This window comes from Poecilia reticulata, linkage group LG11, assembly GCF_000633615.1.
Source record: "Poecilia reticulata strain Guanapo linkage group LG11, Guppy_female_1.0+MT, whole genome shotgun sequence".
NCBI lineage: Eukaryota > Metazoa > Chordata > Actinopteri > Cyprinodontiformes > Poeciliidae > Poecilia > Poecilia reticulata.
In genome coordinates, this window is record NC_024341.1 from 10,449,217 (window position 1) to 10,473,879 (window position 24,663).

The 24,663-nt window shown below is 39.7% G+C and overlaps 2 protein-coding genes across 4 annotated transcripts; both read right to left on the bottom strand.

The window, feature by feature from the left end:
• Positions 1-28: 28 nt before the first annotated feature.
• wipf3 (WAS/WASL interacting protein family member 3) lies at positions 29-11,636 on the bottom strand. Of its 3 annotated transcripts, none has more exons than XM_008421662.2 (9): positions 11,501-11,636; positions 11,330-11,416; positions 8,668-8,759; positions 7,078-7,210; positions 4,824-4,973; positions 4,023-4,727; positions 2,715-2,855; positions 1,704-1,805; positions 29-1,015 (listed from the first exon to the last, which is right to left on the bottom strand). In XM_008421662.2, exons 3-9 carry the CDS (start codon positions 8,740-8,742, stop codon positions 975-977), a joined length of 1,347 nt encoding a protein of 448 aa, XP_008419884.1. In that variant the 5' UTR covers positions 8,743-8,759; positions 11,330-11,416; positions 11,501-11,636; the 3' UTR covers positions 29-974. The 3 variants fall into 3 exon arrangements, with proteins under 3 accessions (XP_008419884.1, XP_008419883.1, XP_017162806.1); XM_008421661.2 differs by having other exon boundaries at positions 1,704-1,808; XM_017307317.1 differs by having other exon boundaries at positions 1,704-1,808; positions 11,330-11,636.
• A 1,378-nt stretch (positions 11,637-13,014) lies between these two features.
• LOC103472212 (proline-rich protein 15-like) lies at positions 13,015-15,722 on the bottom strand. The gene is made up of 2 exons (XM_008421664.2): positions 15,392-15,722; positions 13,015-13,956 (listed from the first exon to the last, which is right to left on the bottom strand). Exon 2 carries the CDS (start codon positions 13,934-13,936, stop codon positions 13,577-13,579), a length of 360 nt encoding a protein of 119 aa, XP_008419886.1. The 5' UTR covers positions 13,937-13,956; positions 15,392-15,722; the 3' UTR covers positions 13,015-13,576.
• Positions 15,723-24,663: the final 8,941 nt, after the last annotated feature.

The window sequence follows — 24,663 nt, forward strand, 5'->3', positions numbered from 1 at the left end:
AGCAACTGTTTGTAAATGATGTATCAAATACTGCACAATTAATTTTATTTCCAAATACTCTTGTTCAGCGCTTGTGGTCAGTCTTCCACTGTAGACATACTCAGGAACAGAGTAGATGCGCGTCAATAAAATTGTTTGTGCCAACTTTGGTGAATTTGCTGATACTTTCACATTTGACCAGCAGATGGCACTGTCCTCCCAGTTGTTAAACTTTGCACTAGCTGCTACTGGAACGAAGAAAATAGCTGAACTCGCGTATTATTTGCTCATAAAATCTGAATTTATCCATCCTCGTCGCATGTCAGTCTTATCAATTTTTCTAAAAAGTCACATTAACACAAAGGAGCACCACTATACTGTATAAACAGACTACCAAGCAAACAGGTAAGACTGAGTAATCATAAAGGATGTACATGGAACCTTGTTTTTTACTCCAAAATTCAGCATATCCACTAAAATGTGTGTGTTGAGAAATGACAAGAAAATGTAATTTACAAAATTCTACTTAAAGTTCAACTTAAATGCAACTCTTGGACAAAGACAAGTTTGTATGTCTAAAGTTGCGGCTGTAAATGTAGTAAACAATACAGAGTTGAGGTATCACAAGATGTCAAAAATCTTCCTTTTCAGGTCCTTCCATTAGTAAGTAAATCGATTAAAATGAAAAAAAAAAACAATGGGGAAAAAAAAAAAAGAAAGTGATGGAAGACTGTGTCCCACGACTTGGTGTGTAGAGTCTGTCTGTCGAGCCCTCCTCCTCACACACATTGAAAACATTCCGAGCTGAAGAAGGTCAGAGGTCGCACAGTCAGAATAAGGCTGGACCCTGTTTGACACTCACACTCACGCAGAACACTTAAACACACCAAGGATAAATGAGTCTCTGTGTCTATTTTGTGAGTGTCTGGAGCCGTCAAGCGGCCGACCGAGGAGCAGTGTTCTTTGAGTGAGGAGGAAGTTGGCGGATCAGTGACTCATCTGAGGTGTGTCCTGATCCCAGGTGGCTTTGGGTTCACTGAAAGACAAAGTAACAAATGAGACCGCTGTGCCAGGAGACAGTGTAAGCATAATTTAGTGTCTTGCAAAAGTGTCGTACGCCTTGAACCTTCTCACACTTTCTTGAGTTTCAACCACAGGGTTTATTGTACTTCATGTGCTAGACTTGCACAAAGTGGCACATAAATGTGAAGGAAGTATAAGGACACATGGTTTCACATTTCTTTATAGGTATAAAAACATGTGGCGTGAATGTATTTGCCTTCAGCCCTGCATCTACTTTCACATGTTTGCTTCGTAGCCTATATGGCTTATATTTATGTTATTGTTACCCGTTTTTCAAGATAGGGTGATTGTAAGTTTGCAATCTTTTTGGGTGGGTTGAACAGTGTTTTATGATATGCTTTAAAGCTTCGGATAGGGTTTTATAATCTAACTGCGCTAAACTTCTCCACAATGTCTGGTTTGTTCCTTGACTTTTAAGATGCTGTTTGTTTGCAAATGTTCACTTACAAACGTCCGAGAACTACACAGAGAGGCTACAATTATATGTAGCTGTGCTACATTTTCATTCAACTCCACAATTATACACTGCTTGACATATGGGTGTCCCATGAAATCCCCCTAAAATAACTTTAGGGTTTGTGGTTGCACAATGACAAAATGTGGAAAAGGGGCAAGGTCCTGCATGTGTCCAGAGTGACTACCTCTGTTTTCTTTGCTTGGGTAAACGCGAGGGAAGGGCTTGAATTCATCGGGCGGCGGGAGGTCTTCTACAGGGTGGAACTGGAACTTGGATTCAAAGTCGTCTGCTGGACAGAAAAGATGCAGTTAGCTCGTTTTCCATCAGATCTGAGTTCTCATCAACACAAAAATTGATGAGAACAAAAATTCATGTTAGCCAATATTACAAAATAACAGATAAAATCAATACCGATTGTATTGGTATTGATACAATTGTATCGATACCATCTTTCTATTTAGATAATGGGATCTTCTAAATAGAAGATATTCATGTTTAGCTTTATCTACTTATTTCTTGTATGTGTTTCACCTTATAGCTTTCTTTAAGCCTTCTTTTATGGAGGCCCATAGGTGCCACCAATCAATAAGCAATTAAATAATTGAATTACTAAAGGGGTGAGAAATGATTGGGAAAAATATTTTATTAAATGTACTAATTGTTAGGTTACAAAAGTACATAAATAAATATTAAAAACAACAAATACAAATGCACAATTACATAATAATTATGATGTATGATTATTTTTAATTCAAAATTCAATTATTTTATTATGTTTTTACTAAATTATTGACTTATGCATAAAAGTTGCCACACAATTTCTTGACATATATAAATAATTATTCAATGATGCAATGATTTATTTATTCATTAGCAAAACTGAGGCACGTTTGAACCTCCATGTTTGTAAGATTCTAAAACAATGTTATTAATATTTAAATATTTAAAGTCAACCTCTAGAATGCAAAACTTCACATGCTTAAACAATACCTCCCAGGCTATTGTTTAAGTTATTGTTAAGCAAAAACAAAGGAAAGATATAAAGGTTTCAGAAAACACAAGCACTTTGTGTTTTCTGATGAATGTATCAGGAAACACAGTGCATCAAACCCTACAATTTAAATGTGGCACACTCTCTTTTTACCACTATTGTACATTCTCTATCTTTATATGCAATGAGATAGTGAAACTTTACCCAGACTGTGGAGGTGTCCATTCCTAAGGCTAAAAGGATGGGGAGGGGGAGGCGGCGGAGGGAGAAGAATGCGGGTGGACAACTCTGTGGTGGGGGATCGTGCCGGAGGAGCCGGAGGAGGAGCCAGCAGCCGACCCACACCTGTCAGAGACGCGAGGGGATCAGCAGTTTGATCCGACCACATGCAAAGTCACCACGATTTGATCTAATGCCAGCTAACACACACAGAATATTTAATGATTCTTATTTGTAACTTAGGGAAAAAGCATCTATTCATGTATACTCCCAAAGCACACACAGAGTGTTGGGTTTAATGGCAAGGTGCGACTAGCGCCACAGAATCCAACCTGGACTCTGCAGGAAAGTCCACAAAGAGATGTTTCTGTTCACTCACACATGCAGAAAATCAGCAGAGGAGTCGATTTGAGCTCGTTTTAAGTCAAACAATTTCATAATGACTGTATTTGTCACTGCATCGTTTCACTGTCTCATGATTTAACTTCTGGCCCTATATGAGGGTTAAAAAAAATTATGTTATTTTAGGAAGGTGACAGTTTTCCAAGTGTCTCAGCAACTCTGTGGTTGTCCTTCACCACATGTATCAAACTCGAGGCCCGGGAGTCAAATAAGGTCCACCATAATTTTTAATGTGGGCCTCTAGACTCTATAGAGCCACATAAATAAAACTTTCGAGATACAACTTGTGTGCTTACATATTATTTTATCAATATAGTATCAATATATAGTTTTATCTGTATACTGCCAAATTACATAGAAAGCTTTTCAATATTATTTAATCTCAAGAAATATTCATTGAATGCAAAGAAATATATTAATATTCTAACAATTTGTTGACAATCATCAATCATCTGCTATAGCTGACAACCAGCTCTTTAAGGACATTCATGATCTTGATATGAACCTAAATGAAAATGAGCTTGATGCCCCTGTCTTACACCATTTTGTCTCTGGACAATTATATTCTGAAATCTTAATATTCTTTTGGGCTGACAATAAATGCCACAAAGTCGCATGTAAAGTTACATCTTGGCTTCTCCCTTGTTCAATACAAGATAGCTTAGAAGTTAGCTAATAATTTAACTACCTTTCACTTTTAGTTTTTTTTTTTTTCTAAAACATGACTCAGACTGCACTGGAAGCTTTTCCAGCTTTGCGAAATCACTGTGTGCGTTTTTAACCTTCGAGCTATTTATAACAACCTGCATGATGCAGAAAGCTGTGGACTATAAAAGGTGGATATAAAAAAGCCTCCCTGCTGACATCAAAGACACATTAGGCACCACCTACCTAAACTTCTGGGCACAGCCGGCGGGCGCCGAGTGGGAACGTTGCAGGGGTATGACGGTGGCAGCGAGCGCATGGCTGGCGAGGGCACCGGGGCCACTTTGGGTGGCGGTGGTGGAAGGGTGGTTGGGCAGCTTGGGGTGAAGGACGTCGGTAAAGGCGGAGGAGGAGGTGGCGGAGGAGGTCCCAGGGGGCTATCACGCAGAATGGGGAACCTGGACGGTTCAGAGAACGGAGGTGGAGAGTAGAAGAAGTAACCTGACGAGCGGTCTGGGATGGATGTAGGAGGCGGGTGTGTGAGTGGGGGAGGTGGAGGAGGAGGCGTCGATGGCTGGGGCAAGGACGTGTGGTGAGAATGTTGAACAGGTAGCCATGTCGGCCTGGTGACCTGGGAGGGTGGGGGAGGAGGCGGGCAGGAGGGAAGGGAAGGGGGCTTGTTGGCTGGTCGCTCGGCTTGATGCGGCGGAGGAGGGGGAGGCACAGAGGGAGGGACAGGTGGAGGAGTCGCGGGTGAGGACGCTGGGAAAGGTGGCGGGTGCTTGCTGCCGTGAGAGGGGGAGGGTGGAGCAGAGGCGGAGGAAGTGAGAAGACGCTGGAAGGAGTTTTGGATCTCTGCCGTCTTGGGAGACTCTGGAAGGCTGCTGGAGTCCGCTGATGTAGGAGCGTTCCACTGAGGCCTCAAGGAGGCAGACGAGCTCGACCGAGACACTTCACAGGATACAGACAAACAGGAACCATAGTTAGGGTAATACAGTAAACAAAGAATTAAATGAGCTTGTTGAGGACAGGGGTAGTTGAACTCACCTGGGGTCTTGTTTGGTAAGTCTCTATGACCAGTAGGCCTGAGAGTGGGAAACCCTGCAGCAAACAATCCACCTAGAGAGGGTCCTGTGGGACCAATCCCGGCTGATTGGTTTTGAGAAGAGCCAGCATCTCCTGTGTTAGTCTTGGACTCTGAAAAAACACATTAAATACATTTGATTAGTAACAATAGCCCAGTAGCTCAGTTGGTAGAGCTGTTGCCTTGCAACAAGAAGGTTCTGGGTTCGATTCCCGGCCCGGTCTTTCTGCATGGAGTTTGCATGTTCTCCCTGTGCATACGTGGGTTTTCTCTGGGTACTCCGGTTTCCTCCCACAGTCCAAAAAACATGACTGTCAGGTTAATTGGCCGCTCCAAATTGCCCCTAGGTGTGAGTGTGTCTGTGCATGGTTGTGTGTCCTGTGTGTTGCCCTGGACAGACTGGCGACCTGTCCAGGGTCCAGGGTGATCCCGCCTGGACGTTAGCTGGAGATAGGCACCAGCAACCCTCCTGACCCCACTAAGGGACAAGGGTGTAAAGAAAATGGATGGATGGATAGTAACAATGTCTCAATGGTGGTCATCAAATTGAATCAAAATAATAGAAGAATGAGGTTAAAATGATGAAACTGAGGCCCCGTTTACACGACAACGATTTCGGGGGAAAACGGAAGAGTTTTGTTGCGTTTGTAGTGTGCATTTACACGAAACCACCGAATGTTTTCTCTAACAACGGCACAGATTGAAAACGGGTTCCAGACCAGCTCATGCATAGTATGACGCAAAACATAGCTGCTTCCTACAATCCACAGAAGAAGAAGAAACTACTCACAATGCTGGTGTTACTGTTTCCCCATCAGATACGGTTCCCTCAGCATCTCTTCACCGCTCCGCACCGCCCAGGTGGCAAAATACAGGCTGCTTGTTCAGCGCTCTTATGTAGAGAACTACGGACCAGGACCAGCCCGGCTCCAGACGAGTTTAACAGGAGGGGCACCGACTTATTTTGGGGGTCAAAATGAATCTACGTAGCTGAACATAGACAACAACACCAGCAGCCTACAGGCTACTTGTTAACAAGCTTAACGTGCTGTGTTGATATTAGCTAGTCATCTTTTAGCTAACATCACCTGCATCCAACAGCTTTACTCAACTCAGTCGGTTAGTTCGGGGGAAAAACTGTGCCAAGTTATTTACGTTTTGCTGGTTTGCTGCCATGATTCTAACACACACCTGCGCAGCAGCAGCAGCATCAGGTCTCCTTCGCTGCCTCACAGGTGTAAACCCAGTGCTAGCGTCTCAGCGTTCATGTTGCGTTTGAAGGCGGCTCGGAAAAACAGGTTACGACTTGTTAGCGACGGATAAAACTGTTTTAACTGCTGAAAAAGGTAACAGAGGACACGGATATGGGACGTGCGGGAACTCCTATTTTATCAAATTGATATAGGAATAACAGACTGTTGGCCATTCCAAGGTAAAAACAATAAACAGCTTCCAGTCCTGGCCGCTACAGACACCGTGAAAGCTCAAACAAGGTTTTTCGGCAAAGTTATCCCACTTTTTCCAACTGCATGCGCCCTAATCAGACGCACACAATGCGTGTTCTCTCACGGAAATCCACATGCCTTCAAGTACAACTGTTTTTTAAACACATGCGCACTTTCAAAGTTTCAAAGAACCTAGCTCCAACTAGGCGCAGCGAGAGCATTACACGTTTTCGATGTGCACCGTTACTGTGTAAACACAGATCGTAATCAGAACGTTATCGTGTAAACGATCCAACAAAAACGGAACAAAAGTGCCGTTTTTGTTGGATCGTTGTCGTGTAAACGCCCCCTGATACTTCAGGTTAGTTCAGTGAATTAATATCCATCTACTTACATTCTTTCGGGTGGATTGAACCGCTAACTGTTTGGCTGTCACTTCATATAAATTATTATAAGATTTCACTCTTATCTTTAAGAAAAGAAGATCAGAAGCGGGGAGATTATAAATCACATTGTCTGTGTTTTATTAACCTCCACAGGGATTCCTCCCTGAAGGGTAACAGGGTCCAATTTGTGTGCATGTGGTCAAATATAGATCACAGACACACAACATTGACACCCCACACCTCAGCTCCTCCTTTGACCTACATAATCTTCTCCCACACTCTCATCTTTCATGCCCTTCTCGCTAGAAGACATCACACCAGGGCGTTTTAAAATAGACTTTTTATCAAATCTCCACATGATTAGACGATACGGTTCTGGGACATACTATCAACTGCAGGAGCACTCCGGTCGTTGACCTGTGTGACTTTCCTGAGTTTGGCGCCTTTCTGGATGTCGGCCAACAGAGCATTTCTCCCTCCTCCTCCGCCAGACTGGAGCTGAGGAGGCTCCAAAGGGCACTACGTTACAACAGGGGGGAAAGAACAAGTATCAGTCATGTCTATTACGTTATTGTAATTTATGTCACAAACGAGAGGAAAAAAAAGTTCCTCACAATGTTTATACCGCTTGATATGCTTTTTTTTTTTTTGTTTTTACATTTTTGTACCACAAACATCAATTATTTCTCAATGTGATAAAAACTTACAGTAGTGCATAATAAAAAAAAATTAAGCACTTTATTTTATTCGGTAGACTTCAATCTGTAGAATCACTTTTTAGTGACATCTGCAAGTCTTTTGGTGTGTGCCTCTGCCAGCTTCACACACATGGAGACTGACATTGTTGCCAGGATTTTTGCAAAAATACTTTCGGCTCAGTAAGACCGAATAGAGAGAGCCTGTGATATTTCAAGTCTTGCTACCATAAATTCTCACTCAGAGTCAGATTTGGACTTTGACTGGGTGATTCCGATATATAGTTACAGAATCTCTGACCCCTTAGTTCTCCATAGAACAGCTGCATTTATACCGATACTCGTATAGAGCAAAGGGAAGGTGAATTAAAATGCATGCCACACTTTTCAGAGTTCCACTTCATAACCATGTACTACTTTATAACATTTAATCTACCCCAAGCTGCATTAATTATTCTGGTTGTGATGTACCAACATTTTGAAAGAGATAAAATAGGTATCGATACTTATTCATAGTACTGTAAATCTAAATGATTTCTTATTCAAATTTTTTTGTTTGCTTTACGGCTATATTCCAGTCCATATAATCATTTGTTATGCTAATATATAAAAGTACACTGCAAAAACACAAAATCCTACCAAGTATTTTCAGTCTCTAGTGCATACTATCTTAGTACTCCTTAAATACGATAAAACTAACTTACAAGTTACCTTTCAGTAAAAAAATATGAGCTTGATTTAAGTCAATAATTACTTAATATCAATGAAAAAATTCTAGTTATATGAAATAATCTGAAAGCAGAATAATACATTTTTACAATAATATAACATAGTAATATTAGTACCAAAAATTACTTGTAAATTACTTGTAGCTATAAGATTTTGTGTTTTTGCAGTGTGTCAAATTATCTTCCTGTAAACTGCTAATTAAATTGACACTAGCACACAGGAATCAGAAGAAATAAAAAACAAAATGAACTGAGGGAATATTTTTTTATGATACATTTCCACACGACTTGTCTTCCCCCTACGCAGAGAAGCAGAAAAACTTGAGATCACTGAGCTGTTTCTTCAGTTTGCTCCATGCATTAGCTCATTTTAAACAAGGACGCTGTGGAAACACAACACCTTTCTGCCGGCCAGAGTCGCCTCTTTGTCCAGTTGTCTGCATGCTTGCGTGCGTTGCTCAATCAATAATGCAAAAGCCGCCTCCAGGTGTCGGTTATACTCAGGTGAGTGTTTACAAATGGATGAGGAAGATCTAGAGGTAGACAGGCTCACCTGCGGCAGGGCGGCGGAGGGGGGAGGCGGCGGCGGGGGGCCGGGTGGAGGCGGCGGGGGACCTGGTGGCGGCATACCGAAGATTCAGATACCTGCACAAGAGAAATGCACGCTTTATCAACACAACTATTTTCTTCCAGCGTGGCTACCGGTGATGTTTAGATCCCGTTTTGTCACCCATGGACTGCCACTGTGTGGAAGGGGGCTTCATCTGATAACCTCCTGGCCTTTCTTCCTGAACAGGAAAGGCCGTGCTGCACAAAACAGGAAACAGAAAGCACTCCATCCTCTCCGCAGAAACCTGACACAACTCTCCGCCTCCCAACTAACTCTTCTTCCCACAATGCTGGGCTTGAGACGGGAACAATGGGGAGCGTTGTGTGAAAAATACTAGACCCCTAGCCGCTAGTCAATGTGTGACGAAAGGCTCTCGGTGCAGCTACATGGATGGAAAACACATCGAGGAAAGACCAGAGGAAGAGGACCTGAACTGTTCAAACATATTGTTCTTTTTTTTTTTCCTGAATATACTCAGGATGTCTTCTAAGATTCAGGATGGTGTCAGCAGGTTCCAACCAATGTTAGTCCTGTAAAAGCCTCTACAGCCGCTCAGTGACAAACACTGAAAGCATCCTGATGTTTTTGCACACTCATCCCCTCTGTGGAATTTGCTCCTACTCCTCCATAGCAATTTAATAAACACTGAACAGGACCTGTATTGTTGCTAAAAACGAAGCTCCCTTGTCCCCCTGTGTTTATCTGTGCCCAGTTCGTGCTTCGGGAGTTTGCAACCTGGCAGACTGTCCGCCGTTGCTATTCCTGTCTTTATAACGGTCTCAAGGATCTACTGTGACGCTGCCTGTTTAGATTTATTAGAGGGCCAAAAGCCGGACACCCGGGTCTGCCAAGCTCTGGCTGAGCAGGTGCCGCAGAGAGCGCACGTACACCGTCTCCACCAGCCTTTGTTACCTTTCCCCCCGAAGGTTGTTTGGCCTCCTCGAGGCAAAAAGGAGCTCATGTGACTCCAGACAAGTAACTGGAACTGCTTGCAGATTCAACCGGAATAAGGAGCATTTTGATGACACGCACAACACGTTGTCTTTACAAGAAGTTTCTTTCCGCTGCGCTCTAATCGGTAATGGAAACATTTGCACAACATTTGCACAAACATTCTTCGAAGCTGTGAAACAGTGAGAGGGGAAGATAAGTTGCTCCTTTTTGACATTTTAAGTGGGAAGACAGTGAAAAAAGGAAAGAAAAAGTGAAACCCACAGCCATCTGAATAGCTAAAAGTTATATTTAATATCATTTCATACTCAGTTTTGAAAAACAAAGGTGTTCCGGCAAATAGTAACAAATATTCATGTCATTGCAGCAGATAGCAAACGCTAGATTTCAACAAGACAAACAACCAGGGTCAGTGTTGGCCAGAATGCCATTCATATCTTTCTGCGACTTATAGCCTCTGATATATGTTTGATTTAGTTTCTTTTGGGTCAAACCGTTTTAATTTTTTGTGACACCACCTAGTGCCTAATTCTGATATGGAAGACACGAGTTACACGACTTTTGATTTGTTCATCAAATAAAAACCTGAAAAGGTGTGCCATGCATTTGTATCCAAGTCTCTTTACTCTAAGACCCCTAAATAAAAGAAAGTTCAACCAATGGCCTTTAGGATTCACCGAAGTCCAGTAAATGTTAAAGAACAAACAGTTTCATAAGGACAGAAGAGCAGCTTGTGTCAAGCTGTAAAAATCTCAACATGCCCAGAGGTGGACGTCTACCTAAACTGACAAGCAAGGCAAGGAGAATATGAATCAGAGAAGTAGCCAAGATGCCAGTAGTAACTCGGCAGCAGCTGCAAAAATACACAATTTAAACTAGTTGTCTCTCAATCCACAAAAATGGCCTTTATGGAGGAGTGGCAACAAAAAGTTAAAGTTAAAGGAACAGTTTGCTATCAGCCATGTAGGAAAATCTGCAAACATCTGGGAAAAGTGCTAGTAGTTACATGAGACTAAAATTCAACAAAAGGCTAAACACTATGCTTGGCAGAATACGAAAACTGCTCATCACTTTCTCACTACAAAACATGGTTGTGGCAGCATCATGCTGCGGACAGGTCCACCTCCCAGCACGACAACAATCTTAAACATGTACACAGACAACAATGGGATGGGAAAAATAAAAGCTATGGCTAGAATGTCAGACCTAATCAGACATATCTGAGATTGAGATATTTTGCAAAGCAGAACATCCATAAATTTCAGTCTGTAAGTGTGAAGTTGAGCTCGAGACATTTCCATAAGCATCTTTGCTGCAGAAACTGCAGAGAAATCAGGAGGTTGAGTGCAAATACAATCCATTCTTCTTTTTAAAAAAAATTAAATCAAGTGTCGTTTTCATTTTACTTCACATCATCTCACTAATTTATGTTGTTCTATAAATACCCTGGTCTGAAATTGCACTAAGACTCGTGGCTGTGTGGCAAAATGTTGTGGACAATGAAAAAGGAGTGAATACTTTGCGAGGGACTGTAATTGTTACTTCACCTGGTGAGAAATAGGTTAATGGATTTGCAGATATGAATAATAATAAAAGAAAATCACCTACTTCTTGCACAAAACTGTGTATTTTTTTTTTTAAAAAAAGACTTTACCTTGTAAAAATGACTCCTGCAGAGACAGCTTTGGTGCCAGAAAGATCAACACGGTTGAGTCCTCATGTTGCGCTCTTCATAACGGGACTGTGACAAAGTTATTTTTAGTCAACACAGGCCAATAAGACGCCACTGATCAATCTTACAATCCCATTTAGGTCCTATAAGCACCTGTAAACTCCTCTCCTTTTGCAGAAACTCTTAAAAGAAACTTTTCTTTTTCTCTCATATCTACGGCCATCAGCTTGTGGAGCGCTGGTCCAGCTCAGCAGCAGCAGCAGTTGCGGTTTATTTTCCCAAACGCGCTCTGCAGGAGCCTCACAGTGCCAAGCCACACCTTAACGCCACATAACAAACAAGCGACCAATGGTGAGGGAGAACGGTTCATAGCTTTAAATAACACATGGAAGGTAATTTAATCGATTTGAGGTCTTGTGTAGTCAGTGGAGATTACATTAATGTATACATTTTTAGAAATTTTCAAATAGTTTTAAGCTATTCCCATCCTCTCTTCCCCCGCGCGCACAACTGTGAGGTTGACACTTAAGCGCACAAGCTCGCCCTCTTGTGTTGATAAGACGCCATTGCACCTCTCAGTCACAACATTCATCTCCAAGGAATCCAGCTCTCGTTTAACCTGTTGCACCTTAATTACTGTGAGATAGACTAAAAATATTGCTAATGGGATTGCAAAAAAGTGATCCTTCATAAGTGTTGACACACACCTTAATGTTTAGCAGCTGCAGAGGAATGCAGCAGCACAGGTGAGGTCCTCCCTGAAGCATATAGGTTTGGCGTATGCTGCAGGGCCTGTGTGTGAACACTTTGTAAAACCTTGTTGCTTTTATAGGATTAAGTCGTACGACAACAATGGCTGATGAAAGGGCATTGTTTAGTTCTGAAAATTAGTTTTCCTTTCCGTAAAGCACAGTGACAAAATCAACAAAGAAAGCAAAACTAAACAAAAAAACTTCTCCTTTAAATGTTCAGATTAAGACACTCATGGGACATTAACGCACAGACACACACACCGGTAGAGTCAGCCGTCGCAGATTTATTTCTAATTTTGCCTTCGTGTTAAGCATTCACAGATGATCAAAACTACACAGCTCCTTTTTTTAATTTAAAAAAAAAATATATATATATATATCACATGTCATGTCTTCATCTGGATACCAAGAGCATATTGTTTTCAGTAGAGGCAGCTTTGCAACAAACCTTGTAAAAATATGCCTGATTGAATTTAATCCTTCATTAAAATAGCTTCTGCTTTTTGCTGGCAAATGTCTGATTCACCTTCACCAGAATCCTTCAGACCACCCAGAGTCAAACGTTTTGCAAAGGTCTTGCAAAAACAAGCACTATCCTTCATCATAGAAAAATTATTTGTAGCATTTTAACATTGTTTTTTTTTTTTTACTACAAAATTTTTTTGGTATATCATTTCAAAGAGGCATTTCACTTTTTTGAGAGAAAAACAGCTTTTGATTACTCCTTTTTTTTTTAGGGAAAAAAAAGGTTATTGTGATTTGATGAACTGTAAAAAAAAATATTAAAGAATGAAAAAAAAAAATCTAGTTTTTAGAAAAAAATGTAGTTTCAAAACCATTCAAAAATATTTCCATCACAGAAGTTTCTGCTGTTCAGTGTCAGCTTAAAGATGGCTTCTTTAGGTGAACCAATTCTGCCTTTTGGAAATATTTTAATTGCAAAAGCAGTGGACAATTTAGATGTAGAAACTAAAGAAGTCCCAGTTATCAACCTTAAGATATTGCTGGTTTAAACTACAGTTGGGGAAAAAAACCGTGGGACGGTCACTGGACAGGTCGCCAGTCCACGATGCGACACTGTACATTTCATGATACCTTTACTCAATATTTTCATAGAAAGAGAATCCGATACCAGCCCCTTGCTTCTCATACTTGTCCTTTGAATTGCGTTTGTGGCATTTCATGTGCAAAACGGTTCAATAACCTTGATAAAAGCAAAAGAAAACATATGACATTTGTAACGTAACCCTACAAAATGTCTTAAATCTCAAAAATATATTTCAACTCGTATTCAGAATTCTGCATTATTGATATAAAACCCAAGTGAACATCATCCCCAGCGCTCTGTACAGTACAATGCCTCATGAGACCAAAGTTCCTTCAACTATTTAAATCCCACTCCTTCTTTTGAAGCAATACTGTGAAGCAGTCTTTTTTACACGCACACACGCAAACACACACACCCCTTTTCCCAGGGTCACCGTTTGTCCTCCCTCCCTGCCGCTGCGGCTTCCCTCCCCTTCTCCTCGATGGGCAGGGTCGATCGCGGCCTCCTCTTCTCCTTGAACCGACCCGAGCGGGAAACCTTCATGTTCCTGCGGCACGTCTGCTCGTTGAACACCGATTCCAGCTTGGAGTCGTCGAAGGTTTCGTCGCTGAGGAAGCTGGAGCCCTGCGCGGGGACGGTCTGGTCGGTGGCGGTCTTGGACGAAGAAGACAGGTCTTTCAGCTTGTCCGGTTGCTGGGAGAAAGGGTTGAAGTCTGGGCCCAAGCCGTAAGGATCCGCACTCTTCTTCTTTGGGATGAACACCTTCCACCATGGGACCTTCTCTGTCATCTTGAACTGCTGGTTGGGGCCTGTAAAAAAGATTGAAGCACTTTTAAAGAAAATTTATTTATTTATTTTATTTTATTTTTTTAATGAACAAAACTTTGCAACACCTTTAGAGTTGGATTCAACATTTCCAACTCTATCAAAGTACATGCGATAATAATAATAATAATAATAAGAAGAAGAATGTTAACTAAAAGATACTGATGTGGCCTTTCCTGACCAAGAGAGGTCCTAGTTTTGATTCTAACAGAAAATGGAAAAAAAATATAGGCAACAAAGCATTTGTCCTTAGCCTTTTTCTGATCCGTCTTAAACCTAAAACAACAGTGCAACAAAGTACATGCTGTTTGTTGATCTATTTATACACACAGAAGTGACGTGAGGGAGAGGTTGGAAAGCTCGAAATGATACAGTAGAGCAGCTTTTGCTGTAATCTGTTCAGCCCTCCTGTTATCAGCTCTCGCTCTCTTTTTAGCCTCAACAAACTCCATGATATGATTTACCGTTTCTCAACATGCAGCAAGTACAGCTTCCTGATAAAATGGCAATTTAAACACCTCACTGATACTGAAAGTATCTTTGAGTCAGGCAACGTACGGGACTTTAAGCAGAATTTGATTCGTGGCCCATCTTCCTGTCAAGAACATCCCATAAAGATGATTCTTTGAATCTTTCACAAAGTGAATTTACTTTAAAGCATGCACGTTTCAAAAACTTGCAATTTATTGGTGCTGAAACCATCAAATTGAATCTAATGGTATTTTCATTCTCAATTTAAAAAAAAAATCATACAAATTCTTATATGATGATAAGATTCCAAACATTTAAGGCTGGTTTCAGGGCCTTAAGCAGTGGCTTGGTTTGCTTTGCCTTGGGCAAGCTCTCCTTTGAGTAGCTTCACATAGCGGCAGTATCTGCACTGAAGAGTTCTGCTGCCCAACTTGTGTGTTTGCTTACATGAAAAAGATTGATTTATTATCTGTACTTATTCATAAACACACATTCAGGTGGTTGGTCAATTTACTGACAGAAATAGGTGAGTTTATTATTATTATTATTATTATTATTATTATTATTATTATTAAAAAGACATTTCACTTCTTGACTTGACAGCAGACCATCTGATCCGAGAAAAAAAAAATTGGCCAATTCCGAGTCGTTGGCCGGTTGATCGGTGCATCTCTATTAGTTACAACTTTGAAACATCTTTGACATTTTACTTATCACCTTAAAAAACACAATAAATCCCACGTAAAGGTAATTCGACACCTCTACATTGGAATATTTTCGGTTTCTGGGCCAAAGTTTCACCAGCTAATCCCATGAATAACCAGCGGAGCCATATTTAGCCTGTCTGTAAAACTGGTTTATTGAGTCGTGAGAACAGAAGCGCAAATCAGAGTGAATCACATGTCAAGAATATGCATGGGATAAGAAAAAGTACCAGTGCTCTCTTACCTGAGTTGTGGGAAAAAAAGATGGTAACAGTTAAAGGGAGTCCAAATCGCTGGGCAAATTATATTATTAACAGTCCTAAGATATCTCCAAAACTTTTAGGACGCCGTGTCTTTTCTTCTTCTTCTTCTTCTTCTTCTTATTAGACCACTGATCCCACAGATCTAGGATCAGAAGTGACAACAATCCTTCAAAGAATCGATGCGCAATCCATTTTCAATCAGAAGACACTTCAAACACCCCGCACCAAACAGTTAGTATCGCTTTTATTGTCGCTCTTGTTAAACAGTTCGCCTACTTTCTAAACCGGTCTTCGGTAAAGTGGACTTATAAGAAGCAGCGTAACCTCCTCTGAACCGACACGTTTCCGCCCGAAACTTCATCCAGCGCCACCTGTTCTCGCTGCCGATTGGCTGAGCCCAGCGCGTCACCTTAGAACAGCCCAGGTGAGTCCGGAGCGGCTGTGGGTGGGGCTTTATGGTTGCGTGGCAACATACCCCATGGGAGCTCGCGCCTCTTCCGCGGCAGATAACGCATAAAAAGGACTCCTTTGTATCAGGTTAACCCAACCCAAGCCGCGGAGCCAAATCATGTTTAGACTGTTGCTCACCATACAAAGGAGTGGAGCAGGGGAGGTGGGAACTTTATTCTTTATTCAGCAGGGGTTGTATTATCTACTCTAGATAATAAATAATAATAATAATAAAACAGGTTACACTCAGGGAACTGGAGATCATCTACACGGATTTAAAGCAGGTGTTAGTGTTAAAATCATTGCTGCCAAAATTAGCCGTGATATCAGTTTTTATCTTTATAATTACTCTATAATTTATTTCTATTTCATCTGTATGTAGAAACTGTCTCGCTGTATGTCAAGTGACCAGGAAACACTGCGGCAGTAATAAACGACAACACCAAACATAATCTGCTGCTATCTTAAGGATCTAGAAAGATACTGCTTCCTGATTAGCTGCAAATATAAACTCACACAACAAGCATTACCGTACAATACTCTCACATGATGCCGGTGTGTAAGTAATTCATTTGTGTTTTCCAAACTATTATTTTAGGATGTTGTCATTTTATTTTCAAAAACTGTAAATACATTTTTTTTAAATATAAATTCAGTAATGTCCGTATCAGATATTTCATATCGGTTGATCACACGTGAATGATTTTCAAAGCAGATAAATAATTTTTTTTTTTAATGCATATATTTGCAATGTTCTTTGTTTCTGTATGCATTGTCTGTTTTTTGGGCCACTCAATGGAATTGTGATTGTAATTGCAGTGTCAAATGTGTGGAATAGCGCAACCAAACTATTTGATTGCAACATTTAAGGTCTATTTTAGGAACCATACCTGTATCTATATCTGTATGTCTTTTTAAATCTCCTAGAAGTGATCCTACGCTGTTAAAAGTTGTTGACCTTGCAATCCCTGAGCGGTTTCTGTCTGTTTGGGCTGTTGCCAACAGGGAGTACCAGAAGAAACCCAGACACAGAGAGAGGAAGACAGGGAGTCTCTTTTTGTCTCTCTCTCTCTCTCTCTTTCTCCCCTTAAGTGAGAGTGAAATTCATGGTTTTGGCAGCAGGAATGTGTGCCATCGGCGCTGCTTCCCGGTGACAGGCGGTGGCCTGCATACCTGGGGCACTCATCTAGACAAAGGTAGGCATGGACGCGCTTCAAAAACTTCAATATTTTAACTATACAGACAGATAATATGTGAAAGAAGAAGAACTGAAAGTGACTGATAAATACAATTATTTATAAAGTGATGCCCTTAAAGATCTTGTAGAATCGCTTAGAGTTGACTTAAGAATTTTTAATACAAAAAAATATAATTTTTCCTACATTTTGCACCTTAAACCAATATAAAATTATCCTTCTGCAATTTTGCATATTTTTTGTCGTTTCAGTGTCACACTTTAAAATTTTGCTGCTGCAAAGCTCCGTCTCATTTCACGTGATGGAAAAATATCACAGTTTGTTTCACTTAAGATTGATCATTGACTTTGAATCAGACAGAAAAAAAGTATATCCTTTTAGATTAGGATCCGCATAATAAACATTACCTCATTATGACAGCAAATCTTGCTTTGAGCCCATTTGTTCTGTATCAAGGAACACTTTTAAAAGAGTCCACTGAAACGCACAGAAGCATGTGGAGAATGTGTGTCGAAAGCTGAGTGATTCCATCGAGAGATTTTGAAACAGTGCCCTGAATTGCGAAAGCTCTTTCCTCCATGTGTTTGTTTCTGTACCTGGAAACAGGTGTCTGTCAAAACAAAAGTACACACAGAACCAGTCTCACACAAGGTGTGGAAAAATAGGAAAAATGTGGTTTCACTTCCTGTCTAAAACGCTGGTTGAGATTTGTAACAAGCACAATTGAAAATTTGGTCTGTTGAGAGAGGGAGAATCTAATTGTAAAACTATTAATTAAAGATTAAATTATTTGGGTATTATCCTTCATGTTTTGCAGTTGGAGGTGGTGAGGAAAATGACCCAGGTTACAGAGAGTAAATGAAGATTTAATGATGAAAATGCAAAGATCCAGGCAGCACAGAGTGAGTAGAGCTAGAAGCTAATCTAGCAACTGGTAAACAACTGACAGCAGACTCGATAACTAGAAAAGGACCTGACCAGGGACAAGGAACACAGGTGGGATTAAATACACAGAGGGTAATCAGGGAAACGACACACAGCTGGGAACGATCAAAGAAAGGGTAGACAGGAGACTCAATAGACACAGAAACCTAAATGAATACATAGAAACAAACAAATCCTTACATTATCAGAATATTCTTGTATGAATATTATGTTTTTAGATTTCAAACAAATGCCTAAGAATATTTTTTTGCTATATTTCAGAAAAATCTTTATGTTGATGTGTAAAATAAGAACAAAAGCAGTGTTATGATCTAGTAACGGCTCAAATTCTGGATGCAGCACCGAACATGTGCAAGAACTTCTGTTGAAAAACCCTTTGTGGTTATGAGCTGCGGAATTGCAAAATAAATCAGCCACAATATGTTATAATTGATCAATACAGCTCACTAAAGGTGTTCCACAGGGCTGAGTGTTAAGCCCTGTTATGTTTAAACAACTTCAGCCAAAACTAAGTTAGAACAAAGCTTAATAAACGTGGATCATTTCACCCAGAGATGTGGAACCAATATTTGGTTCTTGGTTCCACAAAGTCAATCAAAAGCTTCAAAAGAACCAAGTACACAGGAGATGTACCACTTATCGCGATTATAGTACCTTTCAGGAAGTAATCATCCACCATAAACTTTTCACATTTTGTCAAAAACCCACTGCTAACTTCAATTTTAATAGGATTTTCTGTGGTAAACCAATCCAGAGCAGCACACAAGTGTGATGTTTGCAGAAAGGGAAACATGGTTTTCAAAATCAGAACTCTTTACTCAAAGATTGCAGTGTTGCCATTCATTTATTCAGACCCCTTCAATCTGAAGACTCTAAATAAAATCCAGTGCAACCAAATACCTTCAAAAGTACCCCTAGACAAAAAAAGTCTACCTGAAACAAATTGTTCTGTGACGACCTTTGAAAGTTGTAAGAGAAGATTAGTGAACAAATGTTATCATAACAGACCAAACCAGACAGATCAGAGATAAAGTTGTGCAGAGAATTACAGCAGGATTGGACCAGAAAACGAGATGGGATACTTTGAACATCTCTTAGATTTCACACACTGTTTTCCAAACATGAAGGGTACTTTATAATGACAAACTACCAAGTAGGGATGCGCAATATAGAATTTTTGCTTGATATCTGATGTGTCGATATACTAAAATCTCATTTGGTCGATAACCAACGCCAATATTTCTTTTTTCCTATGTCTTCTTTCTGAAACTATATGGCTTTCTTTACTGTGGAATTAAAATACTGCATTATCTTTGTAAGTTTAGCCTGTTACCAAATGTAAATGCTTAAAACGAGTCTGAAAACGATGTAATACTTTCAACTTGCTTTACGTTTAATGCCAAATGTATTCATGACATTTGCGCTCTCCAAGGCAATGACAACACTCAAACACCGCAAATTTGATGTTGTGCTGTGGTGCAGGCGTCATTGTCACTGGTTTGTCATATAAAAACAACACCTTCTATATCGATGAGTTATTTTGACGGAATGGCCGATGTCCTATCTTAAATTTTACAGCTAATATCGACCGATGCCGATACCATGCCGATAAAATTGTGTGTCTCTACTACCGAGACAAAGCCTTTGTGACTGATAGGACTCTAAAGGAGATCATTGATGAAAGAAGTGACAACAAGTCCCGTCGTATTTCTGCAAGAGAAGAAGAAATCTTCAGCTCAGACAGGATAAGCTGTCAACAGTAGCACTATTATTCACTGTCATTATTATGGCTTCGATTTGAGAAATCACCAGAGAAAAATTTTGTGAAACATCTGGAAAGGGTTTGCAACAAGTCATTTAGAACAAGTAATGTTGGCTTTCTCCACAGTTATGCAGAACTTTCTGGATATATTGCATAAAACGTCCAAAAGTTGTATTGAAACTGGTGACTGTAACTTGATAAAATGTTAAAAAGGTCTAACAATAATAGTTCTTCAAATGTGCAAAACAGACCCGACCTGCCTTGTGTCACAAGCTGAACTACAGCTAAGATGAAAAGAGCTGCCGAAGGTGGCCTGAAGTCAAAAGTGGGATTACTGTTGGCAAATATGAACACCTCACAACAGAGACAACAACACGCCCTTTTCCCTGTTTGAACTGCTGCCACCCGAAGAGCAATTAGTACAACCTGAAACAATTTTTCCCTCAGAGCTGCGGCCTCACACCCTTCTTACAGAAGAATGAAAAGTAATTTTGGGCATACACATACACTACAAGAACAGAAATTCACACAAGAACAAGTACATGTACTAGGAGAACTGGTTGGTACATTCTATTCTAATAAGATGCTATTATGGGATCACTTGTTTTTTGATAAATGATGTGCGGGACAAGGTACTATTGTACTTATTGTAAAGAAAAAAATTAGTAATTTATTATTTTTGTTTAATTATTATTGCTTGTTATCAGTGTTATCATCAAAGCAAGTCAGTCCCCAAATGAAGTTTTTGGCATTTCAATGGATAAATGATTGAAAAAGTATTGAACTCAAAGGAGGGGATGTATTTAAAAATGCATAGAAAGAAAAGAAACCAGCTGAAATATGTCAGTATTTAAAAAGCATCCCTGCTTCTATTTGCAAATGAATGTCGTCTCGTTTGGTAATAACTGATTGCCATTGACTACCAAAGTAATAAAAATGGTGATACAATTTACAAAAGCAAAGATACCTTCACAAAAAAATCTCACTGTTGCAAAACAAACTGATGACAATGATTGCGGGTACAATTTGTTCTGTGAAAATAATCATAAATGCACTCAACCACAACCGCCTACCTTCAATGCACAAGAATCTATTGCTGAAGAAGAAACATTTTAGAGGTTGTTTAAAGTTTTCTGCAGAAGCAAGGCAATGAAATATTGTGAGAACATAGTCAAATTAAAGTTAAACTCTTTTGATGTCGTTGCACAGACCACGTTTAAAAGGAGATCGGCCTCCATGTCACGAAACAAACGCCACGCCAAAAAATAAAGACTGCAAGGTTAGGGTGTCTTCCAGCTTATGATTACTAGCTTACTTCATAAAGCTGAAGGAAAAATGAAAAAAGTGTCGACATACCAACTTTTTACATTCATAATTTTCATTAATTGTCCCCAACAATGGAAAATGCCATTGTACGTTCCCGTACAGAAAACTGTTGCAGAGGTCACGGCCTGAAATAAATTAAAACGTGATGTCACCCATTCAAGTGTGTTAAAAATATTTATGTTGACTCACAAGCGCACAGACCAAGGCACACGAATCTGCGTAAAGGCTTGTTTTGTGATGACGCTGATGTGTTTGCATCACGCATGGAACAGTCGCTCGTGACGAGAGCAAGGTGTCTGTGCATAGCTGAAAAAAAAAAAATCTTCTTGGCTCTCTCAAATACTGGCTAACAGGTTGAACAAAGTCGTGCCTTCTTTCATGGGAAAGAAGGCAGGAAGGCAGCCAGTTGGACTGGTAGAGTCAGCTGGGAAAAGAACAAGCCCAGTGAAGGAAGTGAGCAGCTACTGTTTCTAAGGACGGCAAAAACATGAGCATGGTTCGCTCACTTTTTACAAGAACTCAAACCTGTTAGGACTTTTAATGACAATTTTCTTACATGCAAACTCTTTTTTTTTTTTCCACACCAACGGCAACAGGGGTCGGGTTGTTCTTGGTGTTGGTTAAACAGTTCCCATGCAGCTCGGAAACAGTTGCTTCTTGCAGAGCACTTGGGTGGAGCAAACCACAATCTGTCTTAATGGAATGAGTTTAATCTCTCTAATTGTCTTTTTAATTTCAGGATCGTACTGTTTGACAGGTTTTCTTCAGGGCTTTCTTGAAAATATGAAACCTGTACATTGAGGCTGACCTGTGACTAGTGCAGGAACAGAGGAAGAAAACTCACAGGAATGCAGAAAGGAATCTTAACAGTTGCAAGCCTTTCCTTTCTGTGTATCTGCTGAGTTTCTATTAAATGTTGTTCTTACTAAAGTGATACAGAGAGACTCGCTGAGATATGCAGACAAACAGCTCTACTGTACACACACATACATCTGACACAGTGTTCTTTTGACTGAAAAATGAATTTCTTTGTGAGATTCACTGTGTAGAAGTAAGTGTTTTTAAAAATTATGTAATTTCAAGTATATGTTCATAAAGCTGTTTTGACTCAATAGATTCATTGTCTTTCTGCACTAAAATGCTGACAGGTAACTGATAGAGATATAGACATTAGGTCTATGTATGTATTTATGTATTTATTTATTTCCAAAACTGACATATTTCTGTTAGGTTTTGTTTGCGTATTCAAAGTATCTTGCGGAGATATTTACATTTTCCACATTTGGTCATTTCACAACTACAAATTTCAATGTTCGCCGTATTAAGCCCTCTTTACGCTGATGCCCATGAATGAAATTCAATGCTGGCGATTACGAAAACCGGAAAAGCAGCCAAGAGACCCATGTTAACTTTGGAGGAGATGCAGAGATCCACGGTTCAGGTGGAATAATCTGTGGACTGGACAGCTATTAGTTGTTCACGCCACAGATCCAGCCTGTATGGAAGCCTGGAGTAGACATTCACCTTTCAGCACTAGAACTACAATAGCACATCTCTCTGCTCTGACAATAAAAGGTTGCGACCCAGTCAAAGTACAGATCTGGAATCTGTGGTAAGAATTATAAATTGATGTTCATGGACGTTTTTCATCCAATCTGACTGTGCAGTTTGCAAAGAGGAATGATTAAAAGAAATTAGACGTAAAATTTTAATTGTACAGAAACATGGTTCTGTTAACTGTGTATACCGTGAGATCCCAATAAAGATATTTGCGACTGTAAAGGCACATCTTTAAGCACAGCCCAATACCTAGTTTTAAACATAAAAATCCTTCTGAGTAAGCAGCTGGCTTTCTCTGTAATTTGATAATACACATTGCCATTTTTACCATTTGTACCACAATGAGTGTGTAGACACTTAATAAGTATGAATCTTACAGAAAAACTTCGCTATTCCTAAATAATTCAAAATGCTAATAGTTATCTGTGTATTTTAAGTCTTTGGAGTTTAGGAAACATTATTTCCTGACTGTGGCTTTACGCATGTTGAAAGCAGATTGTTTGGGTTTGTAATTCCAGACTGGTTTCTGTCTGTTTCGCTGACAACAGGGAAGAGCCAGAGAAACCCAGTAACGCAAAGTAAGGAGAGAGAAAAAAAAAGAGAATCAAGGAATACTTTTTGCATTTCTATCCTTTGACTGAGAGTGAACAATGTCATCATTGCACCAAGAGTGTTTCAGTCTTTTTTTTTTCTTTGATCAATTATTTTTGTACAAACATACCAGAGATTTTTCTTTGAAATTTTACCTCTTGTATTTCTGACCTGTGATTACTTGGATACATTCATTTCAAAAATATTGTTTCAACTCTACGTTTGTGTCTGTATTGCTGACTGTTTTTCTTTTTTTATTACAGTTAACTTTTCTGATGATTTTAGAACTGTTTGTCTGATTGGGGTTTAAAGTTTGGGGTCTTCTTCCACAAGCGTTTCTTTCCTTCTGACTGTACTGGTGTAACTGAGTTGTGTTTGTAGACTGAATGGCTCAAACACACCTTTCTGCTCGACCTACACATTTTCAATAGGACTGAGTTCAGGGCTTTGTGTTGACCAATCCAGAACATTGACTTTGTTTTCCTTAAGCCACACTTAAAACCTACAATAGCTTTAAGGTTAATAGAAGGCTTGGCAGTATAATCAAAAAAATGTTTAAATGAAAAGAGTATACATTCAGCATCTTAAAATATCTCTAGAATTTCTGCCTTTAAGGTTGTGGCAGTTCACTGCATGCTGTTAGTTTACCACAAAATGGAGCCAAAAACACAAGTGCCTTGTCAAACGTTTGTTACTAGCTATGATGGAAACAACACAGAATCATCAAACGTACTCTTTACAGGGATCTATGTAATATTTTTCCAGTGTCATTGTCAGCTGGGAGATGAAAACTTGTCTGAAGTTCACAAAAACACACAAATATTTGTATCTTTTTTTTTTTTTTTTAGATGAACACTCTGCAGAAATGCTCTCAGTGTGCTACTTATTCACTCATGATGAGCTTTACATTTTTAAACCCAGATATCCTAGTGTTCTCTCTACATGTTTACATATATTCTAAAGAGAAATAATAAATATTTACAAGCCGATAACAATGGAAACCAAGCTGGTCTGGCCGTCGAAAAGTGCTGTACTGGGAATATACAATGGACTTTTGAATGCTTTTGATGACAGCAGCTGCTTTTTATGTCAGGGAATGACCCAGTGCAACAAAACAGGAACATATCAGGTTTCACTTGCTGAACAATGAACTGAAAGCTAAATGCTACAGTTTCTCCATGGAGAGCTACAATCCTCCATAAACCTCTTCCTGGTCTCTTACAACTTGAATTTTAATGATCACATGCATCTGCCCGTACTTTATTATAGTTTGGACTGAACTGAACTGGATCTGAATCTGGCTATTTGATTATATTGTAGTCAATTCTCACCATGTTAGATTTTATTTAATTAGCTATTAATTGAAGATGTTTTTTTTCTAAGGTAAACAGATGTGTGAACTGAATTGTTTTTCTGATTTTAT